This window comes from Neolamprologus brichardi, chromosome 6, assembly GCF_056152115.1.
Source record: "Neolamprologus brichardi isolate AB-2024 chromosome 6, ASM5615211v1, whole genome shotgun sequence".
NCBI lineage: Eukaryota > Metazoa > Chordata > Actinopteri > Cichliformes > Cichlidae > Neolamprologus > Neolamprologus brichardi.
The window spans coordinates 9,811,804-9,836,857 of NC_142109.1; the positions used below are offsets into that span (position 1 = coordinate 9,811,804).

The 25,054-nt window shown below is 42.9% G+C and overlaps 3 protein-coding genes and 2 non-coding genes across 5 annotated transcripts; 2 read left to right on the forward strand and 3 right to left on the reverse strand.

The window, feature by feature from the left end:
- Window positions 1-3,963: 3,963 nt before the first annotated feature.
- Window positions 3,964-10,468, reverse strand: eif3ba (eukaryotic translation initiation factor 3, subunit Ba). The gene is made up of 19 exons (XM_087841642.1): window positions 10,080-10,468; window positions 8,883-9,075; window positions 8,639-8,758; window positions 8,487-8,544; window positions 8,178-8,306; window positions 7,920-8,077; window positions 7,533-7,664; window positions 7,365-7,431; window positions 7,232-7,278; window positions 6,943-7,153; window positions 6,774-6,846; window positions 6,549-6,671; window positions 6,378-6,456; window positions 6,042-6,180; window positions 5,803-5,928; window positions 5,462-5,539; window positions 5,026-5,134; window positions 4,827-4,939; window positions 3,964-4,530 (listed from the first exon to the last, which is right to left on the reverse strand). The coding sequence occupies exons 1-18, from the start codon at window positions 10,177-10,179 to the stop codon at window positions 4,839-4,841; spliced, it is 2,043 nt and encodes a 680-aa protein (XP_087697768.1). The 5' UTR covers window positions 10,180-10,468; the 3' UTR covers window positions 3,964-4,530; window positions 4,827-4,838.
- On the reverse strand, window positions 5,655-5,739 carry LOC118454602 (small nucleolar RNA SNORD60). The gene has a single exon (XR_004843808.1). It is a non-coding gene; the product is annotated as a small nucleolar RNA SNORD60 (small nucleolar RNA).
- On the reverse strand, window positions 6,252-6,333 carry LOC118454603 (small nucleolar RNA SNORD60). Its single transcript, XR_004843809.2, has one exon. It is a non-coding gene; the product is annotated as a small nucleolar RNA SNORD60 (small nucleolar RNA).
- Window positions 10,064-18,560, forward strand: brat1 (BRCA1 associated ATM activator 1). The gene is made up of 12 exons (XM_006796151.3): window positions 10,064-10,847; window positions 11,500-11,648; window positions 11,744-11,891; window positions 12,120-12,576; window positions 12,909-13,016; window positions 13,161-13,252; window positions 13,339-13,442; window positions 13,807-13,993; window positions 14,238-14,311; window positions 15,002-15,086; window positions 15,175-15,461; window positions 16,521-18,560. The coding sequence occupies exons 1-12, from the start codon at window positions 10,721-10,723 to the stop codon at window positions 17,439-17,441; spliced, it is 2,739 nt and encodes a 912-aa protein (XP_006796214.2). The 5' UTR covers window positions 10,064-10,720; the 3' UTR covers window positions 17,442-18,560.
- A 317-nt stretch (window positions 18,561-18,877) lies between these two features.
- On the forward strand, window positions 18,878-24,991 carry LOC102791807 (GRB2-related adapter protein-like). Its single transcript, XM_006796150.3, has 5 exons — window positions 18,878-19,070; window positions 19,155-19,252; window positions 19,538-19,657; window positions 23,398-23,707; window positions 23,817-24,991. Exons 1-5 carry the CDS (start codon window positions 18,993-18,995, stop codon window positions 23,994-23,996), a joined length of 786 nt encoding a protein of 261 aa, XP_006796213.2. The 5' UTR covers window positions 18,878-18,992; the 3' UTR covers window positions 23,997-24,991.
- The last annotated feature ends 63 nt before the right edge of the window (window positions 24,992-25,054 follow it).

Below are 25,054 nucleotides of genomic sequence, written 5' to 3' on the forward strand. Positions count from 1 at the left end.
TTTTGAAAAGAGATTTTTGTTTTCAGAATCCAGCCACGCGCTATTCCACGTGTTCCAACCCGCCCCCCCAACACACACATTTTTCTTTTCCCACACTGGTCTTGGGACTTCCAGGGAAAAACTAAAATAATTATAAATCTCTGTTGGTCCAGAGCCCGGGGAGAGCATAATCCGTCTTTTTGTAGCTACAGTGTACTCTTATCCTCTAAGTGCTTCACATGCAGACAATAATAAAGTCAGTGTTTTGAAAAGAGAACAGATATAACGAAAATTACATTTCAAAAGCATAAAGATTTGGGGGTTTTTTTTTATTCCGCTACAGTGCTTTAAATTAAGTATTTATATTTTATACATTATCTAGTTTTATTATGGGAAAATAAACCTGTATAAATCTGCCTGGTCTGTATGTGAAAAGTAATTGCCATTCAGCAAACTCATACCCCCAATTTCAGTTTTACTAGCCACACCCGTGCCTGATAATTGCAAGGCCTGTTGAATCAAGACATCCCGCTTAAACAGAACCTGTCTGACAAGGTAAAGTAGAGCTCAGAGAGCTCAAAAAGCAACACTTCATGCCACAATCTAAGGACGTAGCTGAGAAACAAAGTTAATGACAACAATGGGAGAGATTAAGGTAAAAACCACTGCTGGAAAAAAAAGGGGGGGGGGGCACAAAAGCTTTTGGGACTTTTGGGAAAATATTCTGTGGACTGAGGAGACAAACACTGAAACTAACACAGCCTTTCATAAAAAGAACATCATTGCAACAGTTAAACATGGTGGTGGTGGTGGTGGTCTGGGGCTGCATTGCTGCTTCAGGACATGGAAAAGTAATTGACGGAAACATGAATTCTGCTCTCTACCAGAAAATCATGGAGGAGAATGTCTCATGCTTTGAAGCTGAAGCACCCTTGGGTTAGACAGGAGGACAATGATCCAACACACTACATCAAGCCTCCCGCTGAATGGCTCAGAAAAACAAAATGAAGGTTTTGGAGTGGTCTAGTCTGTACTCGAATCCAATTTTGGTGTTCTAGAATGACCATTAGCAGGCTGTTCATGCTGGAAAACCCTCCTATGTGGCTGTATTAAAACAGTTCTGTGGGCCTAAATTCCTCCACAGTGATGTGAAAGACTCATTGTCAGCTACTGCAAACACTTGATTGCAGTTCTTGCTGCCAAAGATGGCAAAACCAGTAATTAGGTTTAGATGGCAATTACTTCTCCACACAGGGCTAGGTAGCTTTGTATGACTTTTTTCTATAAAATTGTGATTTAAAAAGTGCATTTGGTATTTACTCCATCTTTATTTGCCTAAAATAAAAATGTATTTATTAATCTGAAATTGCTTCTCGGAGACTTGGTTTTAGGATTAAAGTTTAAACAAGGCTAGGCTAAAGGTCCAGACTGGGCACTTGGTTGTGTAACTTAGTAATGAGATGTTTTGGAATACATTAAAGTCAGTGAGTGTCATCTGGTTAACAGAGAACAACTTTGATCTAAAATGTAACAAGCCTTCATTGAAAGGACCTCAGATTTGACATTGCTGATAATAAGGTCCCAAGTCTGCAGTGGATCAGATGAGCAGCTGCTGAGAGACAGAAAAATGTCATATAACACAGTCATCACCATTCATAAAATAAGAAGAACTATGAGACAGGAAGTCGACATTCTATCTTATAATTTAACATTTTTTAATTTCAGGAAACCATATTTGGGACTTAGTATCAAAGTTTTTATTCAGTATGTTATTAAATTTGACTTCTATTTGAAGACACAGTAGCTTATACTTTGTTTGTTGTTTGAATAAAAAGCCAACTTTCATATGTTAAACTATGATTTTTTTCTCAGTGAGTCTCAATTTGAACTTGTTTTATAATAATCTGGTAATTTCTGTACAGTCAAAACGCCTCAAAAACTTGAAAAAAAGAAGAAGATTTTTCTCAGTAAAATTCTCTTTTTTTGTTTAAACAGGACCTCCTTCATAATAAAGAGCACATTGTCTGCAAATTTTATTTATTAATTTATTTTTTATTCAGTTATTTGAAAGAGTGCAAAATTTCACCCACAATTATCCAGTTAAAACACGCACACTTTAAGCGTTTAATTAGCAGATACAAAACTGATTTATGACTGTGGTTAAGCCACATTTCTTCAGGTGGTTTGTGGAACATTTAGTGACATGGCTAACTGGTAGATAACGTCTTTGATAATAAGAGTGTTTCACAGTGAAAAGCACCACAGTGAAAGTGTGAAAGTATGTGCAGATATTTGGAAGGTTAATGAGATCCGTGCAGCATAGAGTCTATATTGTGGCTGAACAGTGGCCTCCCGCTCCCATTGGGAATTAGCCATGCAAGACTAATGAACCCAAATGGTTCTAGGACGTCAGCTGTATGTTGAGGTCTGAAAGGGTTTTTCACAATAACAATGACGCAAGTGTTGAACATGAGAAAACAAAACTACTGTATTTAAGGCCTTCCTAACGAGCACATTTAGACTATTTAATGTTTTATTGTAGAAATTATGGCCCACTTTGTTTTACTTTTTGCATCATATGGTCTTGGGGTGAAGGTATGGATGGCTTTCAAATCTGTGGAAAAAGCCAAGGCTAGAATTTCACCTTAATGACAGACCAGGTATCTACAGGAACAGAGAGAGAGGAAAACCCATGATTTTGGTCGATGCAAATACTTCAAGGCCACAAAACTCAAACAGCAGATACAAAAGAGCAAGTGACCTTAGCTTACAAATATTTTAAGTACAGCGAAATGTGGGAATATTAAAATCATTTGAGCAGAAAGGGGCACAATTTCACTGCAATTTATGGCTTTGAAAGGCAAATTCAGTGGCAGCTAGATGACATGTCTGAGTTTAGGCTCAAACACAGCTCTGCATTTAGCTGCCACGCTTGAGGCTGAAGTCATCTGTTTATGAGATGGATCTTTTCCCCCCTACAAACAACAAAGATTTGCAGTCGTTTTATATTCTTAACTGCGGTGAGCTAAAGACAAAACACAGTAAACACTCACCTGACTGGATGTAAACAAACTCATGTCTAATAGAGAAAAGGTATATGTGACTGTGATGCTGTTAATACTGAAGAGATGTGAGCAAACCTGTTGATGATGATTGGTACTTTTGTCTTGACACTTTTCTACATCTGTAGCTGTCACATTTGGCCCAGTTGAAGGAACTTGTTCCAGCTGAGAACGAGCACTGTCCATGATCAGGATCGGTGTGTTTTCCTTGCAGTGGATTTCACATGCACACCCAAACATCGTTTATTTTAGAAAAGACTCCTTGGAGGTGCATTAACAGTTTAAATGACCAATGTAGCAGGTTTGGATGTCAATTAGACATCTCACTAGTACAAAACCTGCACTGATGTGAAATTAGCGTGTGTAATTGTGTGGAATATTCACAGTTAGTGGGCGATTATGCCCTGTTCTGCCTTAATTACTCAGGAAACACCTTCATCTAAACCACAGTACTTCTGCTGTACATGTGCCTCCTGGAGGGTGCTGCATGTGAGTAAGAACAGCTTTTATATCCTGATGTGATTTGATGACAAGAACTTAGCTGGCCTATACCCCGCCCCCTCCCCTCAGGAATCACAAGGTGAAACAGCAAAGAATCAGATACAGAAATATAATCAACAATTACAATTTTAATCTTAGCATCTTTACCAATAATCCAGATTATCAATAATCCACATACCCCAATTAGTATGATCAGGGTACTCAGTAATATTTTATTAGACATCAGTGAACGACAACGGCTTTGTACATCTTTGAATTATTTTATCAAGTCTGCAGCAGTTTTAGCATATTTACTGTGTAAACACTGCTCCAGACTGATGCAGGTTAATTTTCTGTTAGCTTTCTGATATCACATGTGATCATGTGACCAATCCATATTTCAATGGACTCAGTCTAATAATAACCAAACCGTGAGACAGAGTCAGGTGGTATTCTGTTTGTTTATTTAAAGGTTTCCCCACTGCGCGCCCCCTCCCTGTGTGAAAGCCTAGTCTGAAAGGAGGAGGATACAGGCCACTATAGCGCCACATCAGCACATTTATTAACAAGGCTACTTGTTTATTCACAACACCTCCACCCCTGAATGGTATGGCACTCTGTGCTGCCCTGTAACAACAGACTAGCATGGTGAGGCTAGTTCAAAAAAAATCCCCAGGGGGGCTTGAGGAAGGTCCAACACAGGATGGAGTTTGAGATTAGACACTGAGACTCCAACTAATGAACAGAGTAGGAGGCAGTTTTGCTAAATATTAAAGTCCACAGAGGAAATAAAAATGGGGAAGATGATGCTGAGAGACAAAGAGAAAATAGGCAATACAAAGTATTCTCTTTTGTCTCTCGATGAAACTGCTGATCCGTAAGGCGCACTTTGATGATGAGTTGAACGTTGCGGCCCGAGATGAAGCCCCAAGATTCACAGCGTGGTCGTCGTCCTTCTCCAATCAATGACGTAGCTCCTCTCTCCTTCTTCCACACAAAAACGGATGGACTGAAGAGGAAGACGAGAGCAGAAATGCAGAGTGAGACTGTGAGCAAAAGGGGGGGGTGATGAAGATGCTGCTGACTGTATGAGCATGCGGGAATGGCATTAATTTTTCTGTTCGCCACTTCAGATTAAAACTGAAGACAATATGCATCCCCTAATTTATATGCAACCGCATTATGAGGACTAATGTAAAGTTTTATAGCCGGATGTTTGAAATATGAACACATCTCCACAGTGAAATCAAAGGCTGCAAGACAAATTGCTGACAAGACTCCACAACAACCTGTGCAGTATGTTACCTGCGTAGGGGACTACAGATCTCCAATGGGAATGATTTCTTCGTTGATAAAAAACTCAATGGTCTCTTCCTCCCAGTCGTCCACATTGCTGTCCAGCTCATCTGTGTCAACTCCTACATGACACAAAAATTTCAGCACTCTTAAGAAAAAGCCTCAAAGGCAAGTTAACAGTGAGTGAGATAACAGTGAGAGGCCCCACCTCCTCTGAGCTCGAGGCGAATGCTCTTCTGTTCTTGATAAATCTTCAGCGCCTCCTCCCTGTACCGTCGGTAGTCTTCCATCATTGCCCTGCGCTTGTCCACCAGCTCCTACTCACACAGAGCAGAGTTCAGCATCATAACCCACAAAGCTTACATTTCAGTGTGAACACACAGCTTGTATTACCATGAAAGCATGTAAAGTGTTAGCAGCCTCAGTGAATTATACTATAGAGTCAATATAAAAGTTAGCAAAACGCTTTAAATTTCTTTAAAGAGATACAGGAGATGATAAACTTGCAAATTAACAGGACAATAAAAAGGGGCCTATCCAATGCTGATGGAAGAGGTGGGGGACAGCACATGAAAAATTGGGAAAAGCATTTCCAACAAACTCTCCCAAAGATAAGTTAAAACATAAATATAAACAGGTCAAACCTTAGAAGCCTTGGACTGGCTCAGACGATCCTTCTGCTCAAAGATCTTTGAGTATTTCTTCAGATCTTTTTTGATCATCTGCAAGAGAACAGATGAGTGTATATGACAGCATGTTAACGTGACAGATGGCTTCACAATCACAAACGCATCATCGCAGTACATGGTGGACACATGTATAATGTGGTGTAGCTGGGAGCCTCAGATTAGAGGTAGAATCAGGAGCCACGGTGCAGCTCTCATACGAGGTGTCAGAAAAATTATGTTTGTCGTCACTGGCTCTACACACTCAACAACACACACACACACACACACACACACACAATATAGAGAAGAAACTGTACCTTTATCTGTTCTATGCTGAGCAGGGTTGGAGGTCTTGGTCTCCAGAGCAGCTGACAGAATCGATCCTTGTTGTTCTTCTGGAGGAGTCGGCCCTGGAACGTCCACAGCCAGTACGCATTGTCCACCTAGCACGCACGTAAAGGTGGAGAAAAACGAAGTGAATGGATGACAGAAAAAGACCAGACTGCATTTCCTCTCATCTGCAAAGGACTGGCGAGGCCCGTGGAGCGCTACGCACCTTGTGGCTCCACCACGAGACGGAGGTGACGACGTAGCGACCCGTTGGATCCCACTCCACGTCAGAGGCCATGTAATGCTCTGCTATGTTCATCATGGTGCAGTCTGATGTGTCTACAAAGGCGAGAGCTCCGTTCATACTGCAAAGGAGAGGCAACGCGGTTATATCCATGTACAAAGACACTCATCTCTACAGATACTAATGAAACACAAGCCTCAGATTAGCGTTAGAATCAGGAGCTTAGCTCTCATACGAGGTGTCAGAAAAAATGTTTAGTTTGTCATCAGTGGCTTCTTATATTAATCTCACACACACACACACTCAGATAAAACCTACCTCCTGAGCCCAGCCAGCACCATAAACTGTCCCTGTGGGCTCCAGAAGATACTGTTGGCCTGCTGCTTGTCAAACATCTCTGTGAAAGGAAAAGTGTCACATTCAGTTTAGTGGACACATTAGAAGCAACAACGCTCTGCTATAACATTGCATGCCTGTCCTTCTACTCACTTATGAGCTCGATCTTGCCGTTGTTTTTGACATGATAGAAGGAGGCGTTGATTCTTGGCGACTCGCCGTGGAGGACAGCAAACTTACTGCCATTGGGCTCCCATGCAAACGCTATGATGCTTTCTAGAAGGAAAACAACACGAAGGGAAACAGATTAACTTCCTTTCTGTGGGAATTAGAATTACTTGCAGCTCATTTCTGTGTTTGTACAAATACATGTCTTACCCTTCATTTCCACCACATCGACAGGAACCTGCTTCTCTCTCATGCGGAAGATTTCAAAGTTGGTAACGACACCCTGAGAAGGCAAAAAACATCAACTTATTATTTCTTGTTTTGTTTTTTTTAAAGAAATCTGTGACATATAAGCGGTTTGTCCTCTGTCTATGAGTACCTGTGTTCCTTTGGGAGTCCTGTCAACTTTCACACACAGATAATCCCCGTTTCTCTGCCAGTGCAGTTTGCAGTCGACGACATTGAAGAGATTGCGAACGCGGATCTCCTGACGGGAGGGCATCTGCATCAGAGTCACTCTGGCTGGGATGTCTTTGTCCTCGGGTACCCAGAATGCTATGATGTTGTCACCAGGAGACCACGAGAAGTCCCTGAAGATGCACAAACATTAATATCTCTATACAAAATGCCGTTGCTTTTTAAAGAATGAGAGTATGAAGGACTCTTACTTTATCCCAGTAATCTTGAGACTCTTCTTGTCCAGTAAGCCCATAGACTACAAGAAGAAAACAAAACATAAACCTTTAATATCATTTGCACATTTCCTTTAAACGCATCTAGACTGTTTTCAGGCCTACTTACTGGAGTTTCATAGATACTCAGTGTGTCTGGTGTCATCCTTGCAAAGAACTTCCCATCATGACTCCATCTGACAACAAACATGTAAAATTAGAAGAAGCATCCAAACTCTGCAAGGAGCAGCAAATTTGACTTAAATTAGATTTAAAAGAGAGAAAGCATAATACTGACTTAAAAATAGGCCAATGTGCAGAACTCTCGCAGTGGAAGCCTCTCTTCTTCTGTCCGGTCAGAATGTCCCAGATGATGATGGCCTGTGGGTCCTCCTTGGTGTCCATCAGTGGACTGAAGGTCACCACATACCTGGAAGCCAACACAACCACACATTAAAATCAGACAGTGGCTCACAGGCCAACTCGGCACCTCTTTAGAGTGCTTTATCTGCATATTAATCATCCTTTGCTCTCCCCAGGTCATGGTGCAACAACCCACAGGATTTAGGTGACGTCGCCTTATTTACAGGAAATAAATAAATCACTAATGAATAATTACTAGAACGGGATACTCTGTGCACTATAATGTGCTTCTTTGGATTAAAAAAAATTGACTTTTTATTACCTTTCACATGGTGAGAAGTCAATGAGGGACACACCCTGATGACTGAATCTCTGAATCTGTTTGAACTTCTCGCCGCCCCACAGTGCGATTCCCCGCTGGTGGAACGTAGCCAGGTAGGTACCTTTAGGAGACCATCGGACATACGTCTCTGTCCAGCGCTGCATCAAAGCAGGAAAAACATCAGAACTCTCCAAACCAGTGACTACTGACCAAGCCCTGCATTTCCCACCAACTCTGTGTGAGTAATTAAAAACTCACCGCTCTCTCTTCAACTGTGATTGGCTCTTTAGCGTCGTTGGAGAAAATGGCAGTCCTCTCTCCAGCTTCATAGATCACACTGTACTGGTCACGGCAATCTGGGTCCTCGATCCAATGGCGCATATTCCCCTGAAAACACAGACAAAGTAATTGTCGCTTGCAGGGTTTCAGGATAGAGACTGTCCTGTTGATTTATGAAGGTCAACTTAATAATGAAAGTGCTGACATGAAGCTATTTTTGTCAAACAAATTCTAAGTCTTATAAACAGATTCATTATATTATGACTGAAAAGTTAAGGTAACACTTACAAAGTCTTTGAAAGGCTGCTTAGCTGGAGCTTCCCATTCATCGCTGATGTTCATGTATCTGAGAAAAACAAAGGGGCGATTATTTACTTGTATTCCAAGTCTGGCAAGCAATACCTGGACAATGCATTTACTGGGTGGTACTGCATACTCACTTGTCAAAGTCAGTGAAGAGGTTGACCCTAAACGTGTGTTGCTTGTCGAGTTTGTATCCATCTGCGTTCTTGACTGCTTCGAGGGCTTGAGTAGGAGAAGCATACTCCAGGAAGATGTAACTGTAACGAGGAGAAAAAACAATTACTAAAAAACAAAACAAAAACCCTCTGCTTCAAATCCGGAAATCCACCTTGAATCAAAACAGATGCACAAAAGAACAGAAGAAAACATCTGTGGTCTTACCCTTTGGTCATGCCATCTGCATCTGGGTAAAACTCGGTCGTGATCTTGCCAAACTTGGAGAAGATCTTGTGTATGACGTTCTTGAGCTTTTCCAAACGCTCCGGGCCCACCTGAGGGACGTTGTCCACCACCACCACCGAGTCTATGCCGTCTGCCTCCTGGGGTTTCTCCCTCAGGATGTCATCAAGAAGCTCTGAAAAGTGAAGGAGGAGGGTCAGGGGTGATGAACAAGCTGATCGGACTGTGTGGGGTTGGGGTTCTTATCTCATTTTAATGACGACCTTCTTTTCATAAACAAGAACCAATCTAAACTTTATAGCCACCACTTCAGTTACTGGAAGGGAAGACTGCATCGTTGAAATAGACACAGTTCTTTTGTTTAAATTTCCATTAGAGATGTGTACGTTTAAGCTTCATGATTTATAAGTAGACAACATATAATGACATCGTAATAAAGTTGATTCAATAGTACATCTCCTTTACACTCACTGCTTAATATACATCATTTTGATGAGGATAAAGAACCGCTATGCTGGCGTGTTTAGCTTCACAGAAGCTATTTCATTTGTGTCTTTGTTTAACTTAAGCTTGCATATTAAGATTAAATGGTACTAATTTTGTTGTAAATTTACCCCAAAGTTTCTATATACATAAATAATTATATTGTGACTACTACAGACAAAACACGTGTATCTGATGAGTCATTTTACCACAACTGCAAAACTTGCACAATTGAAAAGCTCTACTGAGCAAACGCCCCTCAGACCTGGGTTAGGATTACCATTGAGCTACAACCAGCTGCTCCATTCAAACTACTTTATATAGGCAAACAGCACAGAGAAAATAATGTGCCCTAACGGCTTTACTAGCTAAAATCCTGTTTCGGTTTTTCAGATCGCACAGGCCCCAGTGTGGGGTCTGGGTGAGGCTGTAACGGGCGTTAAGTACACTGTGATAACGTTATGTTGGAGTTTTTTGGAGAAAAAGGGTGGTGTCGCTGTTGTATTCCTGGTAATTACGCTTACGCATCCAGCTCATGTTCACTGTTAACTATTCACTATTCACTATTACTACGTGCCGGTGAGCAGAGAGGCAAGCTAGCTAGCTTTGTAGCATCTAAAACATCCCCACCATTGAGCTCTTAGCTAACTGCTAACAGCAGGCCGGGAAGCCGGCGTTTTTCCTGTGACTGCTTACCGTCGTCGTCGACATCGTCCACGTAGTCCTCCGGGTCGCTGAAGGAAGGCTCCTCCTCTTCATACTCGGGGTCGTCCACCATATCCACCGTTTCTTTCATTTAACAGAACTACGACACGGACTTTTGTCTACAGCGGAGCAAAAATCCCGAAAACGAAAAGGCTGGCGATCCTCAGCCGGTGTAGCACCATGTGCGGATCCGTGAAAATGGACGACGTGACGGAAACGCGACACCGGAACCTCCTCAAAGGCGCGTGGAAAGGCTGCGCAGAAGCAGTAAAGCTGTAAAGCATAGGGACCGGAAGTACAACAGCTACTGGTGGTAATTTTCCCCCACGGTGATGTTTAGAGATCAGCGAAGAGCGCAGCGGCGTGAGACCCGCCCAGAAGCACGGGAAAGGAAACGACACACCGGTAGATCCGAAACTGTTTCCCGCGAGACGTTCGTTTAGTAAAGTACAAAAACCAACGACTTTGTGTGTTTAAAGTGGCTGCTTCAGTTTGGTCTGTACTGCATAATTTAGCTAGAGGTCACATTTACATTGACATGAGTGGTTAGAGAATGTGTAGACTTTATATAACTCCTAGTTGTAAAGACCTAAGCTAGCAACGGCGGTTATTAACACGCACACCTTAGCACCATGGACAGAGAGTGTGTGTCACTGCTGCCCCGGGTCTGTGAAGTGCTGGCGGCCTCAGGGAGCTCGCTGCCCGATGACACCATTCTGGAGAAACTGCTGGACTGGTTCACAGCGCTCACCGAGGCTGGTTAGTAGTACTGACCCTAACAGGATAGTGTCTTCATTCTTCCCCCTCTCCCACTATCTTTCTAATAGGAGGATCGATTCAAATATTATATTATTAAAAGTACCATCTAATCGATACTATGTAACCCCCGACCCTGGGTTGAATAACAGATATTTTGAAAATTAAACAAACATGCGATGACTGTCTTTTTTGTGTTGACTGTCACTTCTGCTTGATTTATGGCTTATAGCATATTTAAACGACACAAGCTGAGACAGAGACAAGCACATTTACATTCCAGTTCTCCGAAAAAAAAAAAAACCCAGCTTCAAAATACATGAAAAGCTGAAAGGTGTGTTTTAAAGAGCCCTCATTCTCCAGAGAACTGATCAAAACTTAATACCATGCAGCGAATCATTGTATTTGTAGGTGATAATTACTCAGATTATATCACCGATATTTGCAGATAACATTTACACTTTGTAAAAGATCCCAAAACTCAAAGATACTTATATATATATATGTTATATTGCATTAATAAAGATAAATTTAAATTCAAAATGTTCCTTTTTCATGTCTTTTATACCTTTATCATTTCTCTTTATAGTGCACATAAAAAACTGATCCTGTGTAAATCTGTATCATTGTTTTTCTTTTCGTTCACTCTTTGAAGGGGAGTCTCTGCTGGAGGCCTGTCCGTGTCTGCTTGAGCTCATATCTGCTGTGATTCATGACACGGCTTCAGCCCCAGGTGTCCTCTCCTTTACTCTCAGACTCATCGGCTTATTGGCTGCTGCTGAGGATGACTTCATAGTTCTTAAGGTAGAGCTTCTGACGCCTGGTGCATTTAGTAAATTGTTACAAAATATTCCAATGCTTATGTGCCCTATTATTGTGCCTCCCTCTCTCTCTTGCAGGAGTCCTTAGTTCTGGATCTTGTCTTTAGCTGTCAGCACTGGCAGGAGTTAGGGCTCTGGGAGGATCCCTGCATACGGATTGGCTGGATCCAGGGCTTAAGGACCACACTGCAGCATCCAAATGGTCTTAGCTTCTTTATACAAGCAGGTGAGTTTTGTGCATCGATTCATGAGAGGGGGATCATTAGTGGTAAGGATAATATGCTATTTCTGTTCATCCTTTCATTTGTTTGCTCCTGCATATCAAATTCAGGGTCACTGGGGGCTGGATCTTTCCCAGCTGCCATAGGGCGAGAGGCACTGTGCTATAAGTATTATATTGTTGTAATTCTGATGCATTCTCATATATATGTATTATCTTGTTTGTTTTTTTTAGATTTCATTGAGCCGCTTCTGCAACTCCAGACAGACACAAGCCTATTTGTTGCCTCAGCTGCAAATCAAATGCTCGCCCACGTCCTGCTGTTCTGTCAGCCTGTCTCATCTATAGGATGTAATGGCACCGATAAGAAGGAAGATGAGCAGAACACAAGCGTGTCCAAGGCAGTTGTAGAAAACCCAGCCGAGCCCATGGAAATAAACCAAGATTGCACCGCTGTTGTCGATGCAATCTCAGAGTACCTCAAGAGGGCGCTGGGGGTTCCCAAGGGAAGCGCACAGCTTCATCAGTGTCAGCAGACCCTCAGATTGCTGGCTCTGCTCCTGGGCCAGACCAAGCCTCCTCTGCGTGACAAGCTGCTGCAGACAGTCACAGCTTCTCTGGAGGAAATGGTGGCAGCAGATTGTAGTGAACTCACACTGCCTCTGATGGATGTCATTCTAGCTGCATGCAGGTAAACCCCTCATAAAACACAGTAGAGTGTAGCATTATAGAGTTGTCTGTCCTTTTTTGTCTCTAGTAGAGATTATTTAGATTTTAAGTAGTGACTTTAAGAGGATGGTGAGGACAGTGGAGCTTCCTGGCTGAATATGCAAATCTGCTAATAGATATAGCATCAATGGCTTTGTTCTGTTGATCTATGCAATACAACAGGACAGTGTAATGGTCAGCCATCATTCACAGCATTTACTTAGTGGTTGTTTTTAAGTATACATTAGTGACTGTGCTGCTGTTCAGCCTCTTTCTGGTTTAGTTTATAGACTCTTGCTGTGCTTGCTCCTGCAGCCGCATCCCAGACCAGCGCATCACCCGTCTTTTAACTTTCATGTTGAACGTCAGGAAACCTGCTGACCTCGTCCATGCTGCAGCTGCTTTTCTCCGCGGCAGCCATCAGTAAGCACAGCTTGATCAGCCAACACAAACTCTGTACACAAAAGTCTGTTGAGGTTGGGTTTTCTGTTAAAAAGCCATGAGGATTTGTCAGTCTAGTATCTTGTCTGCAAACTTTTCTTCTTCTTCTTCTGGTTTTATGTGCAGTGACCGTGTCCACACGGCTCAGTCTGTGAGATTACTGCTGCTACCCCTCGACATCATATCTGGCCAGAACCGACTAGGCACAAACACTGCAGGTGACCCACAAAGACGTACACTCTTGAGAAAAATCGGTGTTATCTTGCATTTATGTTATGGAGTAACATGAGATCTGGGCCTATAGGAGACATGCATCGGTTTGCCATGACTGAGCAGCTGAAGAGCAAAACCTCCTGCATCTCCATGATCAGTGTGTGTCTAACAAACACACCTCAGATCGCACACATGGTGAGTGTAAGGACAGGAGAGAGTGGCTAAGTAAATATTGGATCTTTTTCGGTTAACACTATAATTTTTAATTCCTCTGTAATAAAACAGACTTTTTAGGGTATTTTATTTGTAATTACAATGTAATTATATTTACATACACACAATTAAAGGCAGGCACACTTGAATAAGGTGATAACATGTATAATAATAATTCTTTCCTGTACTGTACACTTAAGTAGATGTATGTAAACATAATTACATTGTAACTTCTGATAAAATCTGAATGATAGGAGTAACACGCCCTTAGTCGCAGGCCACGTTATAAGGTGTTAGCTTTTTTTCTAACGCATGGAAAGGCTTATAATCTGCCTCTCTCCCACAGGATCCTGACTGCCTCCCCTGCGCTCCGGATTTAATCGTGTCTGGAATTCTGTCGTTACTGAGGATCTGCAGCGGCGACTTGTCCTCCTCGTCCGCTGGCTGTAGTGAAGTTTTCAGGAATGTCATTGGCAGTGGGAAAGTTCAGAAATGTGCTCTAGAGGCTCTGACAGCTGTCAGTAACAGCCCAGGTGAAGCTGTCATTAGTGTTAGAATCCATATTACATGAATGGAACTAAAAGGGAATACTGAAAACAACCATTCTCTTTATGGAGGATATAAAGACCTTCAGTGCATGTATTAAAAGTAAAGTGATGAGTTTTTAAAAATTCTGTAAGATACTTTTACAAAACACAAGCAATATATGGTATATATGAAAAAAACAAATGCTAAAGGAACACGCTGAGTTAATTTATGTGTCTGTTTGTGTTTCAGGGGCAAATGGCAAGCTGACTGACGTGCTCACACTTCTGATACAGTATCTGGACAATCCTGATTCTGATCCCACTGTAAGTTTGTGCGTGTTTTTGTTCACAGATGTAAGATGATCACAACTATCAGAGATTTGTACAGCTGCTTTGATTCACACCTAAACTGGCTGTAGGTGTGAATTAAAACGTGAGTCTGTTTCTCTGTGTTTGCTCTAATATGGATGCACCCTGGCTCTCATCCCATTACACTGGGTTGGGTCAATATCCTGACCTGTGGAAGATCTAGCTTAGAGTTTCATTTCTAGTTTGTTGTAAAGGTGATGGATGTGGTTAAAGTTGGAGTTAGTCAAGTTTTTCCATAGCGCACGAAGCCAAGAATATCTCTCCCCAGACTGTGGTCGTAACACACTGTTGTCTGAAAGTATCACTGTACGTTGAAGGGACTGTCACTTCTTTCATTATTTGGAACTAAGAGTCCCAAACCATCCACCAGATGGCGTCAGTAACCTGAGTATCTCAACCTGTTTTTACACAGGTCAAAGTTAAATTTCTTTTGCTCACTTTCAAGCATCAAAAATCTTCTTTACATAATTTTCTGTAATTGTCATAGAGTCATGTAAAAAGCACAAGTTTCTGCTTCTTATTTTTGAATGGACAAGAACTAATGAGATAGAGAAAGGTTCAAGATTTTAAAAGGCAGGTTGAGGGGAACAAAAATGTTTTTTGGACTGAACATCGTGATAAGATGACTGTGTCTTTGTTTTTCAGGTGCTACATAAGTCCTACCAAGCCTTGGTAAAGTGGATGAGTGTTTGCACAGACGTCTCCTTTATAACAGACCAGCTCAGACACGGTAAATCGCAGCGTTAGCATCTTCCCTGTAGCTCATAAAGCCTGTGCAATAGATCTGCACAACAAATCACATTGTTTGTGTCTGTTAGATCTCGTCCAGGTGGTGAAGAAGCGTGCGTGTGACATGCGCTGGGAGGTAAGAGACTCAACGATGGAGTTTCTGGGGCACCTGGGAGCGATGCGTGTCTGCCAGGCGCCAGCTGAGCAGGCGTGCGATGCCTCTGAGGCCCTGCTGGGTGGCTGCTGCTGTACCACTCCTCTCCTCCGGGAGGCTCTGCAGGATCCAGAGAGTTATGTGAGAGCCAGTGCGATCAAAGCACTGGCACAGACAGTGATGCACAGCTGGCAGGAGGGGGCAGCACCCACACAGGAGCAGGTGAGAAGAAGTAAAGGCAAACCTGTCGAAATAGGACCAAGGAATGTGTACACGAACGTGCATGCATGACAGGAGGATAAAGACACATGTGAATACTCAAGAACAGTAAATATTAGAAACTTAACACCGGTATTATATATGTAGCATGTATTCGTATAACAAACTGGTTAATTTTACCTGCTTTGGTGCAAATAAAAGTGACAACATGTGCACTGAAGAGGCAACAAGAAGATCACACAGTGTGGCCACAGATCATTCTTCTCTCCTCATCCCTCCAACTGATTTTTTTCTAGTTTTGCTTCTTGGTTGGTGTTCTTGTCACCACTGGAACAGATACTGATAACACCCAAGGGCATTATCAGTATCTGTTCCTTTTAGTAAGAGCCCTGCAAAATGTCCTCCAGCAGGCTTTATCACCAAGCTGTCAGAAGAAGACTCCATGAGGGTGGCACAAGTACCCAGCATCCTTCAGTGGAGCGTGTGGGCACAGATTGGCACAGGCATTAGTAAGAAAACACCTGGACTGGCAGGTTCACCAGTGGTGCCCCGTTGTTTTCACAGATGATCTTGCATTCACAATAATTATATAATTTTTGCCGTGGTCTGTCCAGACTCTTTCACACCTGCCACATGTGCTCTGTGTGAACCTGCACTTGTTTGAGTCAACTGTTCAGCTTTGTGGCAAAGGCAATAACACGCTGTGTTTAGTAGAAGTAAAAGGCTTATTCTGAGAGGGCAACAGAGCAGAGATGCAGTGGGATTTGGCGTTTATTATTGTGCCTCAAGACACTGTGACATTAGATGAGCTGGGCGTCGAACTGTGGACCTTCCTAATAGTAGACAGCCTGAGCTGAAAACGCCTCCAGCTTCTGTTCAAAGCATCAGTTGCATTAGGGAAGAATTTTTCCACTTTTTGTTTTGTTCTGTGGAATAACAGCAACACTCAAGATAGAGATAGTGGAGCTCAGAACAGATATCAGATTTAAATGATAATAGTTCATCTGTAGTTTGATTTGAACTTGCCCGGTTTTGCTAACTCGATGTCCCGTCTATCTCCAGACTGAAATCGTGACCCGGCTGCTTGAGATTCTCTCCCAGGACACAGAAGGGTTTGCCAGGAGGGCTGTTGTACAGTTCTTCATCGCCTGGTTCTCTTCAAATACGTCACACACGCCCCCGTCGTCGCCTGCCTCCCCCTCCTGCTCTCTCCTCATGCAGTCTGTACGCTCCGTCCTCTCACGAGGCTGTGCCGATCTGGACTGGGAGGTCAAAGTTCACACGCTGGAGCTGGCGGAGTTGCTGCTGGACAAAGCCTTTTTGGGGCACGGGAGTTACACGAAGGGCTCGGACGCACGTCCGGCCCAACCACACGCGTACGCTGTGATGCCTGACCGAGCCTACACACTTCACACACACGGAGACACGCGCGCACAGGACGCGGAGTCAGATTTAGTCGGCGTGTTGAAGAGTCTAGTTGAGCAGGGAGTCATCTCTGCATTGCTGAGCGGTCTGGTTGATTGCGATAGGCCTGTAGCTTTAAAGGCCTGTAGACTGCTGATAACACTCAGAGTGACGGTTTGTCCAGCATCGCAAGGGGACCCAGATGTATCTGCTGCCACGGCGACAGTTGCCAGAGTGTCCTGTGAGCTGCCCAGAGCAGGTTGGGCACAGGAGATCAGAAAGATACTGGGTGTAAGGACTGAGGCTAATGCTGAGAGAGATTTAAATGCACTCAATGCCCCCAGCTTTGAAGACCACAGCGAGGAAGGAGCGAGCGTTGTGAGTCACTGCGAGCGCGTAAGCGTGTGTGAAGCGTTGGGCTCTCTGGGTTTGGACGAGAGGCTGGAGATCCTCAGTAGAAGCAGTGACCACGTGCATAACTCGCCCCTCTCACTACTGCAGGACATACTAACTGCGAGCACCTCTCACTCTCATTCAAACACACAACCAGGGCAAGAGGTCATAGTGGACTGCTACTAACGCACACACGAATAAATCAAGGTACATTTCTCTTCATGTTGTTGTAATATTGAAATTCGTTGAATCCAAGAGGAGCACGCTAATTGTGGTTTTTTATTTGTTTGCTTGTTAACTTCTTTCATCTGGGTATTTGTAATGCAGCAGTTGAGTTGTAATCAAAAAGTTTTGTGACTCCACTCCACTGATTTAAATGTGCCCACTGTCACCTGCACCTTTACACCACTCACAGTGCCGCTGCTATGCATCGCTCCCAGCTTGGATGTCCAAGCTTATCCCTGGATCTCAGCTATGACTCAGACTCAGTGTAGTCTAAAGCCCCAAAGGTGGCGCTGTGGGTGAGACCAGGAGAGTGGTTGTTGATTTTTCTGACCTACTTCTGAATTTGTCCCGGGGGATCACCCCCTCAGTGCCAAGTTCTCCCGTAGCACCCTGAAGCATCAAAGGGAGAATGTTCACTCCAAATTACACACAGCTCACTGAAAAGGCAGATTTGGCTCCCTGCGACTTTGTCCTCTCTTCCGCAACAAAATTCAAGTTGAAGGCTCGCAGTGGAGGAGATCCAGCCCTCAGGAGGAGAGAACCATAAAGGCACAGTGACAGCATTTTTACAACTGTACTTACAAACCTTTTTGATCATATTTCATGTAATTAATTTAAAAAAAAAAAGACCCATCATCCTATAAGGACCCCAGCCACATTTAAAACATATAGCTATGGCAATGTGTTGCAGTAAATTGTTAGTGCATCATTTTAAATGAGAATATGAGCTAAATATAGACAATCCCAGAGTTGATGTGACGCAAAAGAGTTGCCAAACACTTTCTTTGCCATGTCCAACCTGCCACTGAATGATGTCACAGTGGCCACTCACATAAGTGGGATGTAAAAGCTCAACTGAAGTTTATTCACATCAAAATCCTCTAAATAAATGCATATTTTGTGAAAAAGCGTGTTATTTTATTGCTTTTTTATCAGTCACTAAGGGAATCTGTGAAGACGTCCTCCGCTGCATCCTCTGACTGTGTAGATGTTATTTTGTTGTGCTTAAACGCACACAGGCAATCTTTAAGCTCAGGTTTCAAAACTTGACATTTCCCTGTCAAAAGCGCGTGTAACCAAATCAGCTGGAGCCACTTTGTTACCTCCTGTCCTGATCTTTTAGCATTGCAGTCTACTTCAGGTCCTTTTCCATTGCTTCAAAGTGTCAGCCTCCCACTGTCGCTGGTTTCCCTGGTGGACGTGCTTTAATAAAGCCCCAGAGTTTAAAGTGTGTAGGCAGAGAAGCTGGGAATGGAAAGAGGCGGTCGCCATCTCCACGTGTTCGCGCTCTAACTCTGTCACATGTGGAAAGGGACGCAGAAAAACTCTGCTCATTAACTTAAGAGCAGAATATCAGCCACTACGCACACACACACACACACACACACACACACACACACACACAGTGATTATGTCATCACCCAGTGCTGTCCTCTACTCAGCTGTAGTATCTCTCCATTCATGAAGTGAAACTGTTGTCGAGGCTCCTCCGCTGCACTCTTTCTGTCTGGGATGGAGGCTGTGGCTCTTTTCTCTTTCGCAGCGTCAGAAGCAGACGAGATCAGTTTTCAGAAAGGTGATATCATCAAGGTAAGTGGGTCTTTTAATGCGTTGAGAAATGTTTTGTTTTGTATGTCGATGCAGAGTAATTGTGCGTGTGCATGTGCGTTATAGGTGACAGAAATGGAGGAGGATTCTTGCTGGGTGACAGCAGAGATCCAGGGGAAGCGTGGCTACGTGCCCGGGAACTACATTTCCCTCCTTCCACACCTGTAAAAAGAAATTTTGTCCACTTGTGCTGCATGAGTAACCCTTATCAGGCTTTAGTGTGTAGTCAGACTGTTTTCTTGTTATTGGATTGTATCATTTTAAGGAGTTTTAGAGGCCTAAAGATAAAAAAGCAACAATTTAGGATGTCATCATTTGTGCTTTATTCCTTTTGTGACCTAAAATGGGGGAAACACTGACTTACATAACTGATTTGAATACTGCTTTAATTGTCTTTTAAATGCCAAGAGAAGTGTGTGAGAAGTGTGTGCTGTTGTGTGCTCTGGTAGGTGGTTTGCAGGACCGGTGTCAAGACTTGAGGCTGAACAGCGTCTGCGTTGGCAGGACACTGGAGTGTTCCTGGTGAGGGAGAGTGAATCAGCTCCGGGAGAGTTTTCCCTCTCTGTTAGGTCAGTGAATGCACCACAAACACACATGAACACAAAAACAAGAACGTCAGCTTCAGTCGGGATGAAAGAATGTGCTTAAATCTGACTCAAGCATGATCCGTTTCCATGTTCATTTTTTATGGGCTCACTCTGCTGTCCTGCTAAAATAACCCATTCATCCATCAGTTATACCGAACTCCATCTTTATGATCAACAACTGTTCAAAGCTGGGGCTGAACTCAAACCACACATGCCGCGTGAAACACACACACTCCCCCACGCACACATCCCTGCAGCGTGTCCCTGCGGTATTAAGTGTGCTGTTGGATGCTTGTTTTCCATCAGACTGACTAAATGAGCACATTAAAGCATCCACGTGTCTCTGAGCGTGTGTCAGGGTCGGCACATAGGAGAGCCAGACTATTTAAATTGCTTTATGAGAACCGGTTGAACTAAAAATATCACAGCAGCACAGACAGAGCACAGAGAGGAGGAGGAGGGGGCGGTGCAATCTGGGTCACCAAAGTGACGTGGGACACATTTAATCACTAAGGGTAAATTGAATGTGTTCAATAATCGGGCCATTGCGTAACAACAGACAGTCTTTAATTAAACACAGGTACATTATGTAATGGACACATGACACAGACGGGCACGTACACAATGTGCTCATGTTAACATTTTAAGGCGTAACATCTGTCTACCTGCGAGGTTTACGAGAGATGAGAGGTGTACAGAAACAAAACAATGCGATGCTAAAGTCGATCAGCAGAGGGCGATAAAGATTCAGGAGGAATGGCTGTGTAGTCTGTGCCCAGTCTTGTTTTTATTATCATGGAAAACACATTACAATACATTCCAGGACAAACCAGGAGTTTTACATCATGGGCCACATACGCTCAGTTTGATCTTAAGTGGGTTGGAGCGGTAAAGCTAACGCACAGTAACTCATTTAAAAGATTTTCAATGTAAAGAAGGTAAACTACAGTTTGATTGCCAGAGATGTCTTCAGAAACAATGAAGACAAACTTCTACAATACTTCTGCTTTTTATCATTACAAAGAAATACTGATGTAGTAAATTAAAAAAAAACTGTCAGCAGGGTCATTGGGGTCAGACTGTAAAGGAAATAAAGAAACGAAGGACTTCGTTTATTTGCTGTGACAGAAATCATCTGTGAATTGAGTGTAGCATTATTCATTTGTAAAAAGAAACTTATTTTGTAAGCAGGGATTATGAAGGGATTTTTCCTGTTCTTAAACTGAATACTAACAATAAAAAAAGGAAGTTTTCTTGCAGTTAATGGTTTATCTGTTACTTCTCTGTCTGGTGGATAACAGCCCATTGGTTGTGTCTTTGACAGTAAAGAAGCTAAAACAAATAAAAATACAGTTGAACGTTCAGAATTTATTAACTTTGAAATGTCCACATTTTCCAAAACGTTTGCCGCATGTTTGACACCCCTGACCTCTGACCCTTACAGAACTGTCTGTAGGCTCGTTATCATTCTGTAACACGCGCTGAGTGAGAGTTCGGATTCCCAGCAGATGGAGCTGTTAACTGGGAAATCTGTTATCTGCACTGCAGAGACACATGTTCAAAAACATTTCAGCTTGGGCACGTTTCTCATAAACACTATTCATAAATATGATAATAATATTTGGGAGTGGGACAGCGGTGTGGTGGTTAGCACCATTTCCTCACAGCAAGCAGGTCCTGGGTTTAACTCTAGTCCAGGGCCTTCTGTGTGGATTTTGCATGCTCAGTGTCTGAGTGGGTTCTCTGCAGGTGTGGCTTCCTCCCACAGTCGTCGGGTTAATCGGTGATTCTAAATCAGCTGTATGTGTCAATGGTTGCCTGTCTCAATATGTGTTAGCAACCTGTCCAGGCCCTACCCTTCCTCTCGCCCCACGAACGCTGGGATAGGCTCCAGCCACGACTGCGACCCTGAATTGGCTAAGCGGAAGAGAATGGACGGTCCCATCGTGTTTTGTACCAGGATCTTGGTACTGTACTATCCATGTACAAAAGTGCCATAATCAATATTATATAAATCACACCTGTGCCTGTCCTGCAACATCATGTCAAAATGGGCCTCTTGCTCCTGACAGTGAAAAACTCCTCATAGCAAAAACTTTTGAAACTATTTGTTGTTGTTGGCTAAACAGTTCCAGGAACATCTCATAAAACTAAAAATAATAGATGACCTTTTTTTTCATTTAGCAAAACATTTTGCTGAAAGGTCCCTAAATTTATCAGTTATGCCTGTGTAAGATCATCACAACAGTAAATCCATTGTTTTCCATTGCATAGTCTCAGCCTAATTAAGACTTAGTTATCTGCATGTGTGTGTGTGTGTGTTCCTGTCTAGCTATCTTTGTGAGGACCGAAAGCTGCATTCTACTATACTTGTGAGAACCAACAGTCACTTGTGAGGACACACAACCCGGTCCTCACAAATGTGAAGGCATTTAAAGGCATTTTTGAGGCTCAAAATGTGGTTTTAGTGTCGGGGTTACAATTAGGTTATGGTTAGGTTTAGGGTAAGGGTTAGGCATTCATTTTTAATGGTTAGGGTAAGGGGCCAGGAAAAGCATTATGTCAGTGAAGGTCCTCACTAAGATAGCTGAACGGGTGCCTGTGTGTTGGTGGGGGTGTCTGACATCTAATAAGTTACACACAACAGAAATGCAGTAGTATACGTAGTATAAGGTGCATGGTTGAAACTGAAAAAATATCTCAGTCTGTCAATGATTACACATCTAAAACGTCACAAAGGCAGTTACTCCCCACAAAACAGATAACACAACAAAAGAGATTATGTGAAGTGAGAGTGTGTTGGTCAAAGATACAGTTCAAATGTAATAAGGTTTCATAGTGGAGATGGAAATGTATTCCGTAAATAAAGTACTTACCCTTCTTTGTAATCCGTGAAGTCGACCTGAGCAAACACAGTGTGTTTCCCAGCAAGATAGAAAAGGAGGGTTGAAATATGTATTATATTTTTTTTCATTATATATTAATGTCCAGCTGCAAAAATAAGCAGCTAAAAAACATTTTACACAAGTCTTTGTTGTTTGATTAATCCATCTTTTCCTTTAACAAGTTCTGTTGTTAATACTATACTAAGAATAGAACAGGACATATTAGGAAAATCATCTTTATTGTCATTTATGTGGAGATTTATAAGTGTAAAGGTCATATGTTTATATATGGTAGGAATTATGCTGAGCCATGATTTTAATCAAGGGTTTCCTGGGTTTGAAAGTTGCCATGGTTGCATTGCTGTGCTGTTTGAATCACAGTTGAAGTTTAACCCAGTGCATGACGTCCATCAGAACTCTTATTGGGCAGTCAGCAGCCAATAGATCCGAGTGTTGTGCGTCTTTTAAGTCTAGATAAAAGTACCCCAGTGACTGTGATGGGACACGTTATAGAACAAATACAAATAATAACATTTGAAAAATAATTGTTTTTGACTAAATTATGGGGTCTATGTTTGAATCTTCCTGATGAAATAGTGAAATAGTGTTAATAACAGCTTGCTTAGTCATTTCCTGGCCTCATCTTTCACGGTTGCTTCTGTGCCCTCTGTGCAGGTTAATGTGTCTGCTCACACAAAGACATTTGAAAATGATGGAATGTGATTTTAGTTGGTGGTGTGATTGAGGGAATTCCCGAACAAAGAATGAGGACGCACATGCTTGTCTTCCTTCTCGTCAGCTCTCTCGTTCTCCTTGTTCACCACTCTTATCTTGCAGCTATGGCGACAGGGTGGAGCATTTCCGCGTCCTGGAGGGCGGCGGTCAGTACTGCATCTGGGAGGAGTCGTTCTGTTCCCTCAACCAGTTGGTGGATTTCTACAGAACTCACAGTATTGCTGTGGAGAAAGTGGTCTGCCTCAAAGATCCTCCCTCATCCCCTGAGCTGTTGTCGAACTTGGCGCGTAACCCCTATCCTAACCCTTACAAAAGCACCTCTCAGGAGTCCATCCCCTCGGGCCGTCTCTACTCTAACCCCTCTCATCCGGAGGGAAATACATCATCGCGTCTGCTGAAACCAGTTGTGGAGGTATGACACACCACCTCGACGCGTCTCTGTTTCTCATAAACGACTCGTGCTTCTGTTAAACACGCACCTGTCTGTCTGACTTCCCCGTTTTGGCTCCGTCTTTGTGCAGAAGCCTCGGCTGGCTCACGCCCTCTGCGACTACACCCCCCCTCACACCGCCCACCTCCACTTCCTGCGCGGTGACATCATCGACCTGCTGGACTGCTCGAGCTCCTTGAGCTGGAGGGGTCGCTGCCGAGGCCGGGTGGGGGTCTTTCCACCGGAATACGTGCAGCCGCTGTACCACTGACGCCATATCAGGACCGGGGCTGCGTTGCTGACACTTATCAGTCAGCCTGCAGTGACTCACCTTACTTATCCAGTGACCAATCGCTGAAACGATTAGTCAAATGACACTGACTGAGCAGATTTCATTACTGATTAAAGACCTATTTCCTGTCATCTTTTCACTATGACCTTTATAGGTCCTGTCTCTACGATAGCGACTTGTCAATCTCAAGGTTTGCCCGCCCTAAATCATATCGCCTATTTTACTACAAACGGGACCATCATTTATCAAATGAACACCACGCTGTAGTCAGCAAGCTCTGAAAACAGCAACTGAGACCATGAACCAGTTCAGATCCTGAGGTCCTACATCCACGAGCACTGCAGTCATTTTCTCATACAGGCCTGCTGCCCGGCAATGCTGCTGACCATTAGAAAGAATCCAGGTTTAATTCACCTCACCGCCGGCTTCATTTTTCACACCCCAAGGCTGTTTCAATCTTTTATATACAGTCTGTGGTTGAATACAGTTGGATAGGAAGAGATGTCACACACACACTCACACAAAATCACAACAAAAACACACCCTTACGCTCCGGATTACCCTCTGACTGTTAAACTCTACCTAATACCTGCGAGTGTAAGTCGATTCACGTCTATTTAGTTATAAAGAAATGAACCAACGGCCTTTTGTAGGCAGGTTGGAGGACTTCAGTGCAAAATCAGTGTAGCACTTTTCAGGTTTTTGTTGTTTTTTAAAAAAATAATGTATGCCATTTTAAGTAATAAAGACAAATAGCAAACAATGCTTCTGGTTCCCTCTTCACAGATCTGAGGATTTGCCGCTTTCTGTGTCTGACACCATTATCCTTATTTCCTAAATAACTCTGGAAGTTATTTACATAGCAAAGCTTGGCTGTGCTTCATATTTGTGGGGCAATTTTACAGACTTATCAGTAAAACTAATAACAACTTACAGATAATTTCATCATAAGCCCAATTGTTTAGACCATAGGAGGAACCTGTGCCGTTTAATCTAGTCATTCTGAACGGCTTATACTGAAAATATGAAGTGAAAGT

What these genes read in the sequence shown, in the direction of transcription:
- eif3ba (XM_087841642.1), bottom strand. Translation starts at nt 10,179, where the DNA reads ATGAAAGAAACGGTGGATATGGTGGACGACCCCGAGTATGAAGAGGAG. An exon ending in CTCTTCACTGACTTTGACAA is followed by an intron (nt 8,545 to 8,638) that starts GTGAGTATGCAG and finishes TGTTTTTCTCAG; the next exon opens with ATACATGAACATCAGCGATG. An exon ending in GCCAGTCCAAGGCTTCTAAG is followed by an intron (nt 5,135 to 5,461) that starts GTTTGACCTGTT and finishes CTGTGTGAGTAG; the next exon opens with GAGCTGGTGGACAAGCGCAG.
- brat1 (XM_006796151.3), top strand. Translation starts at nt 10,721, where the DNA reads ATGGACAGAGAGTGTGTGTCACTGCTGCCCCGGGTCTGTGAAGTGCTG. An exon ending in AGCTGTCAGTAACAGCCCAG is followed by an intron (nt 13,994 to 14,237) that starts GTGAAGCTGTCA and finishes TTTGTGTTTCAG; the next exon opens with GGGCAAATGGCAAGCTGACT. An exon ending in AACAGACCAGCTCAGACACG is followed by an intron (nt 15,087 to 15,174) that starts GTAAATCGCAGC and finishes TGTGTCTGTTAG; the next exon opens with ATCTCGTCCAGGTGGTGAAG.
- LOC102791807 (XM_006796150.3), top strand. Translation starts at nt 18,993, where the DNA reads ATGGAGGCTGTGGCTCTTTTCTCTTTCGCAGCGTCAGAAGCAGACGAG. An exon ending in AGAAAGGTGATATCATCAAG is followed by an intron (nt 19,071 to 19,154) that starts GTAAGTGGGTCT and finishes TGTGCGTTATAG; the next exon opens with GTGACAGAAATGGAGGAGGA. An exon ending in GAGTTTTCCCTCTCTGTTAG is followed by an intron (nt 19,658 to 23,397) that starts GTCAGTGAATGC and finishes CTTATCTTGCAG; the next exon opens with CTATGGCGACAGGGTGGAGC.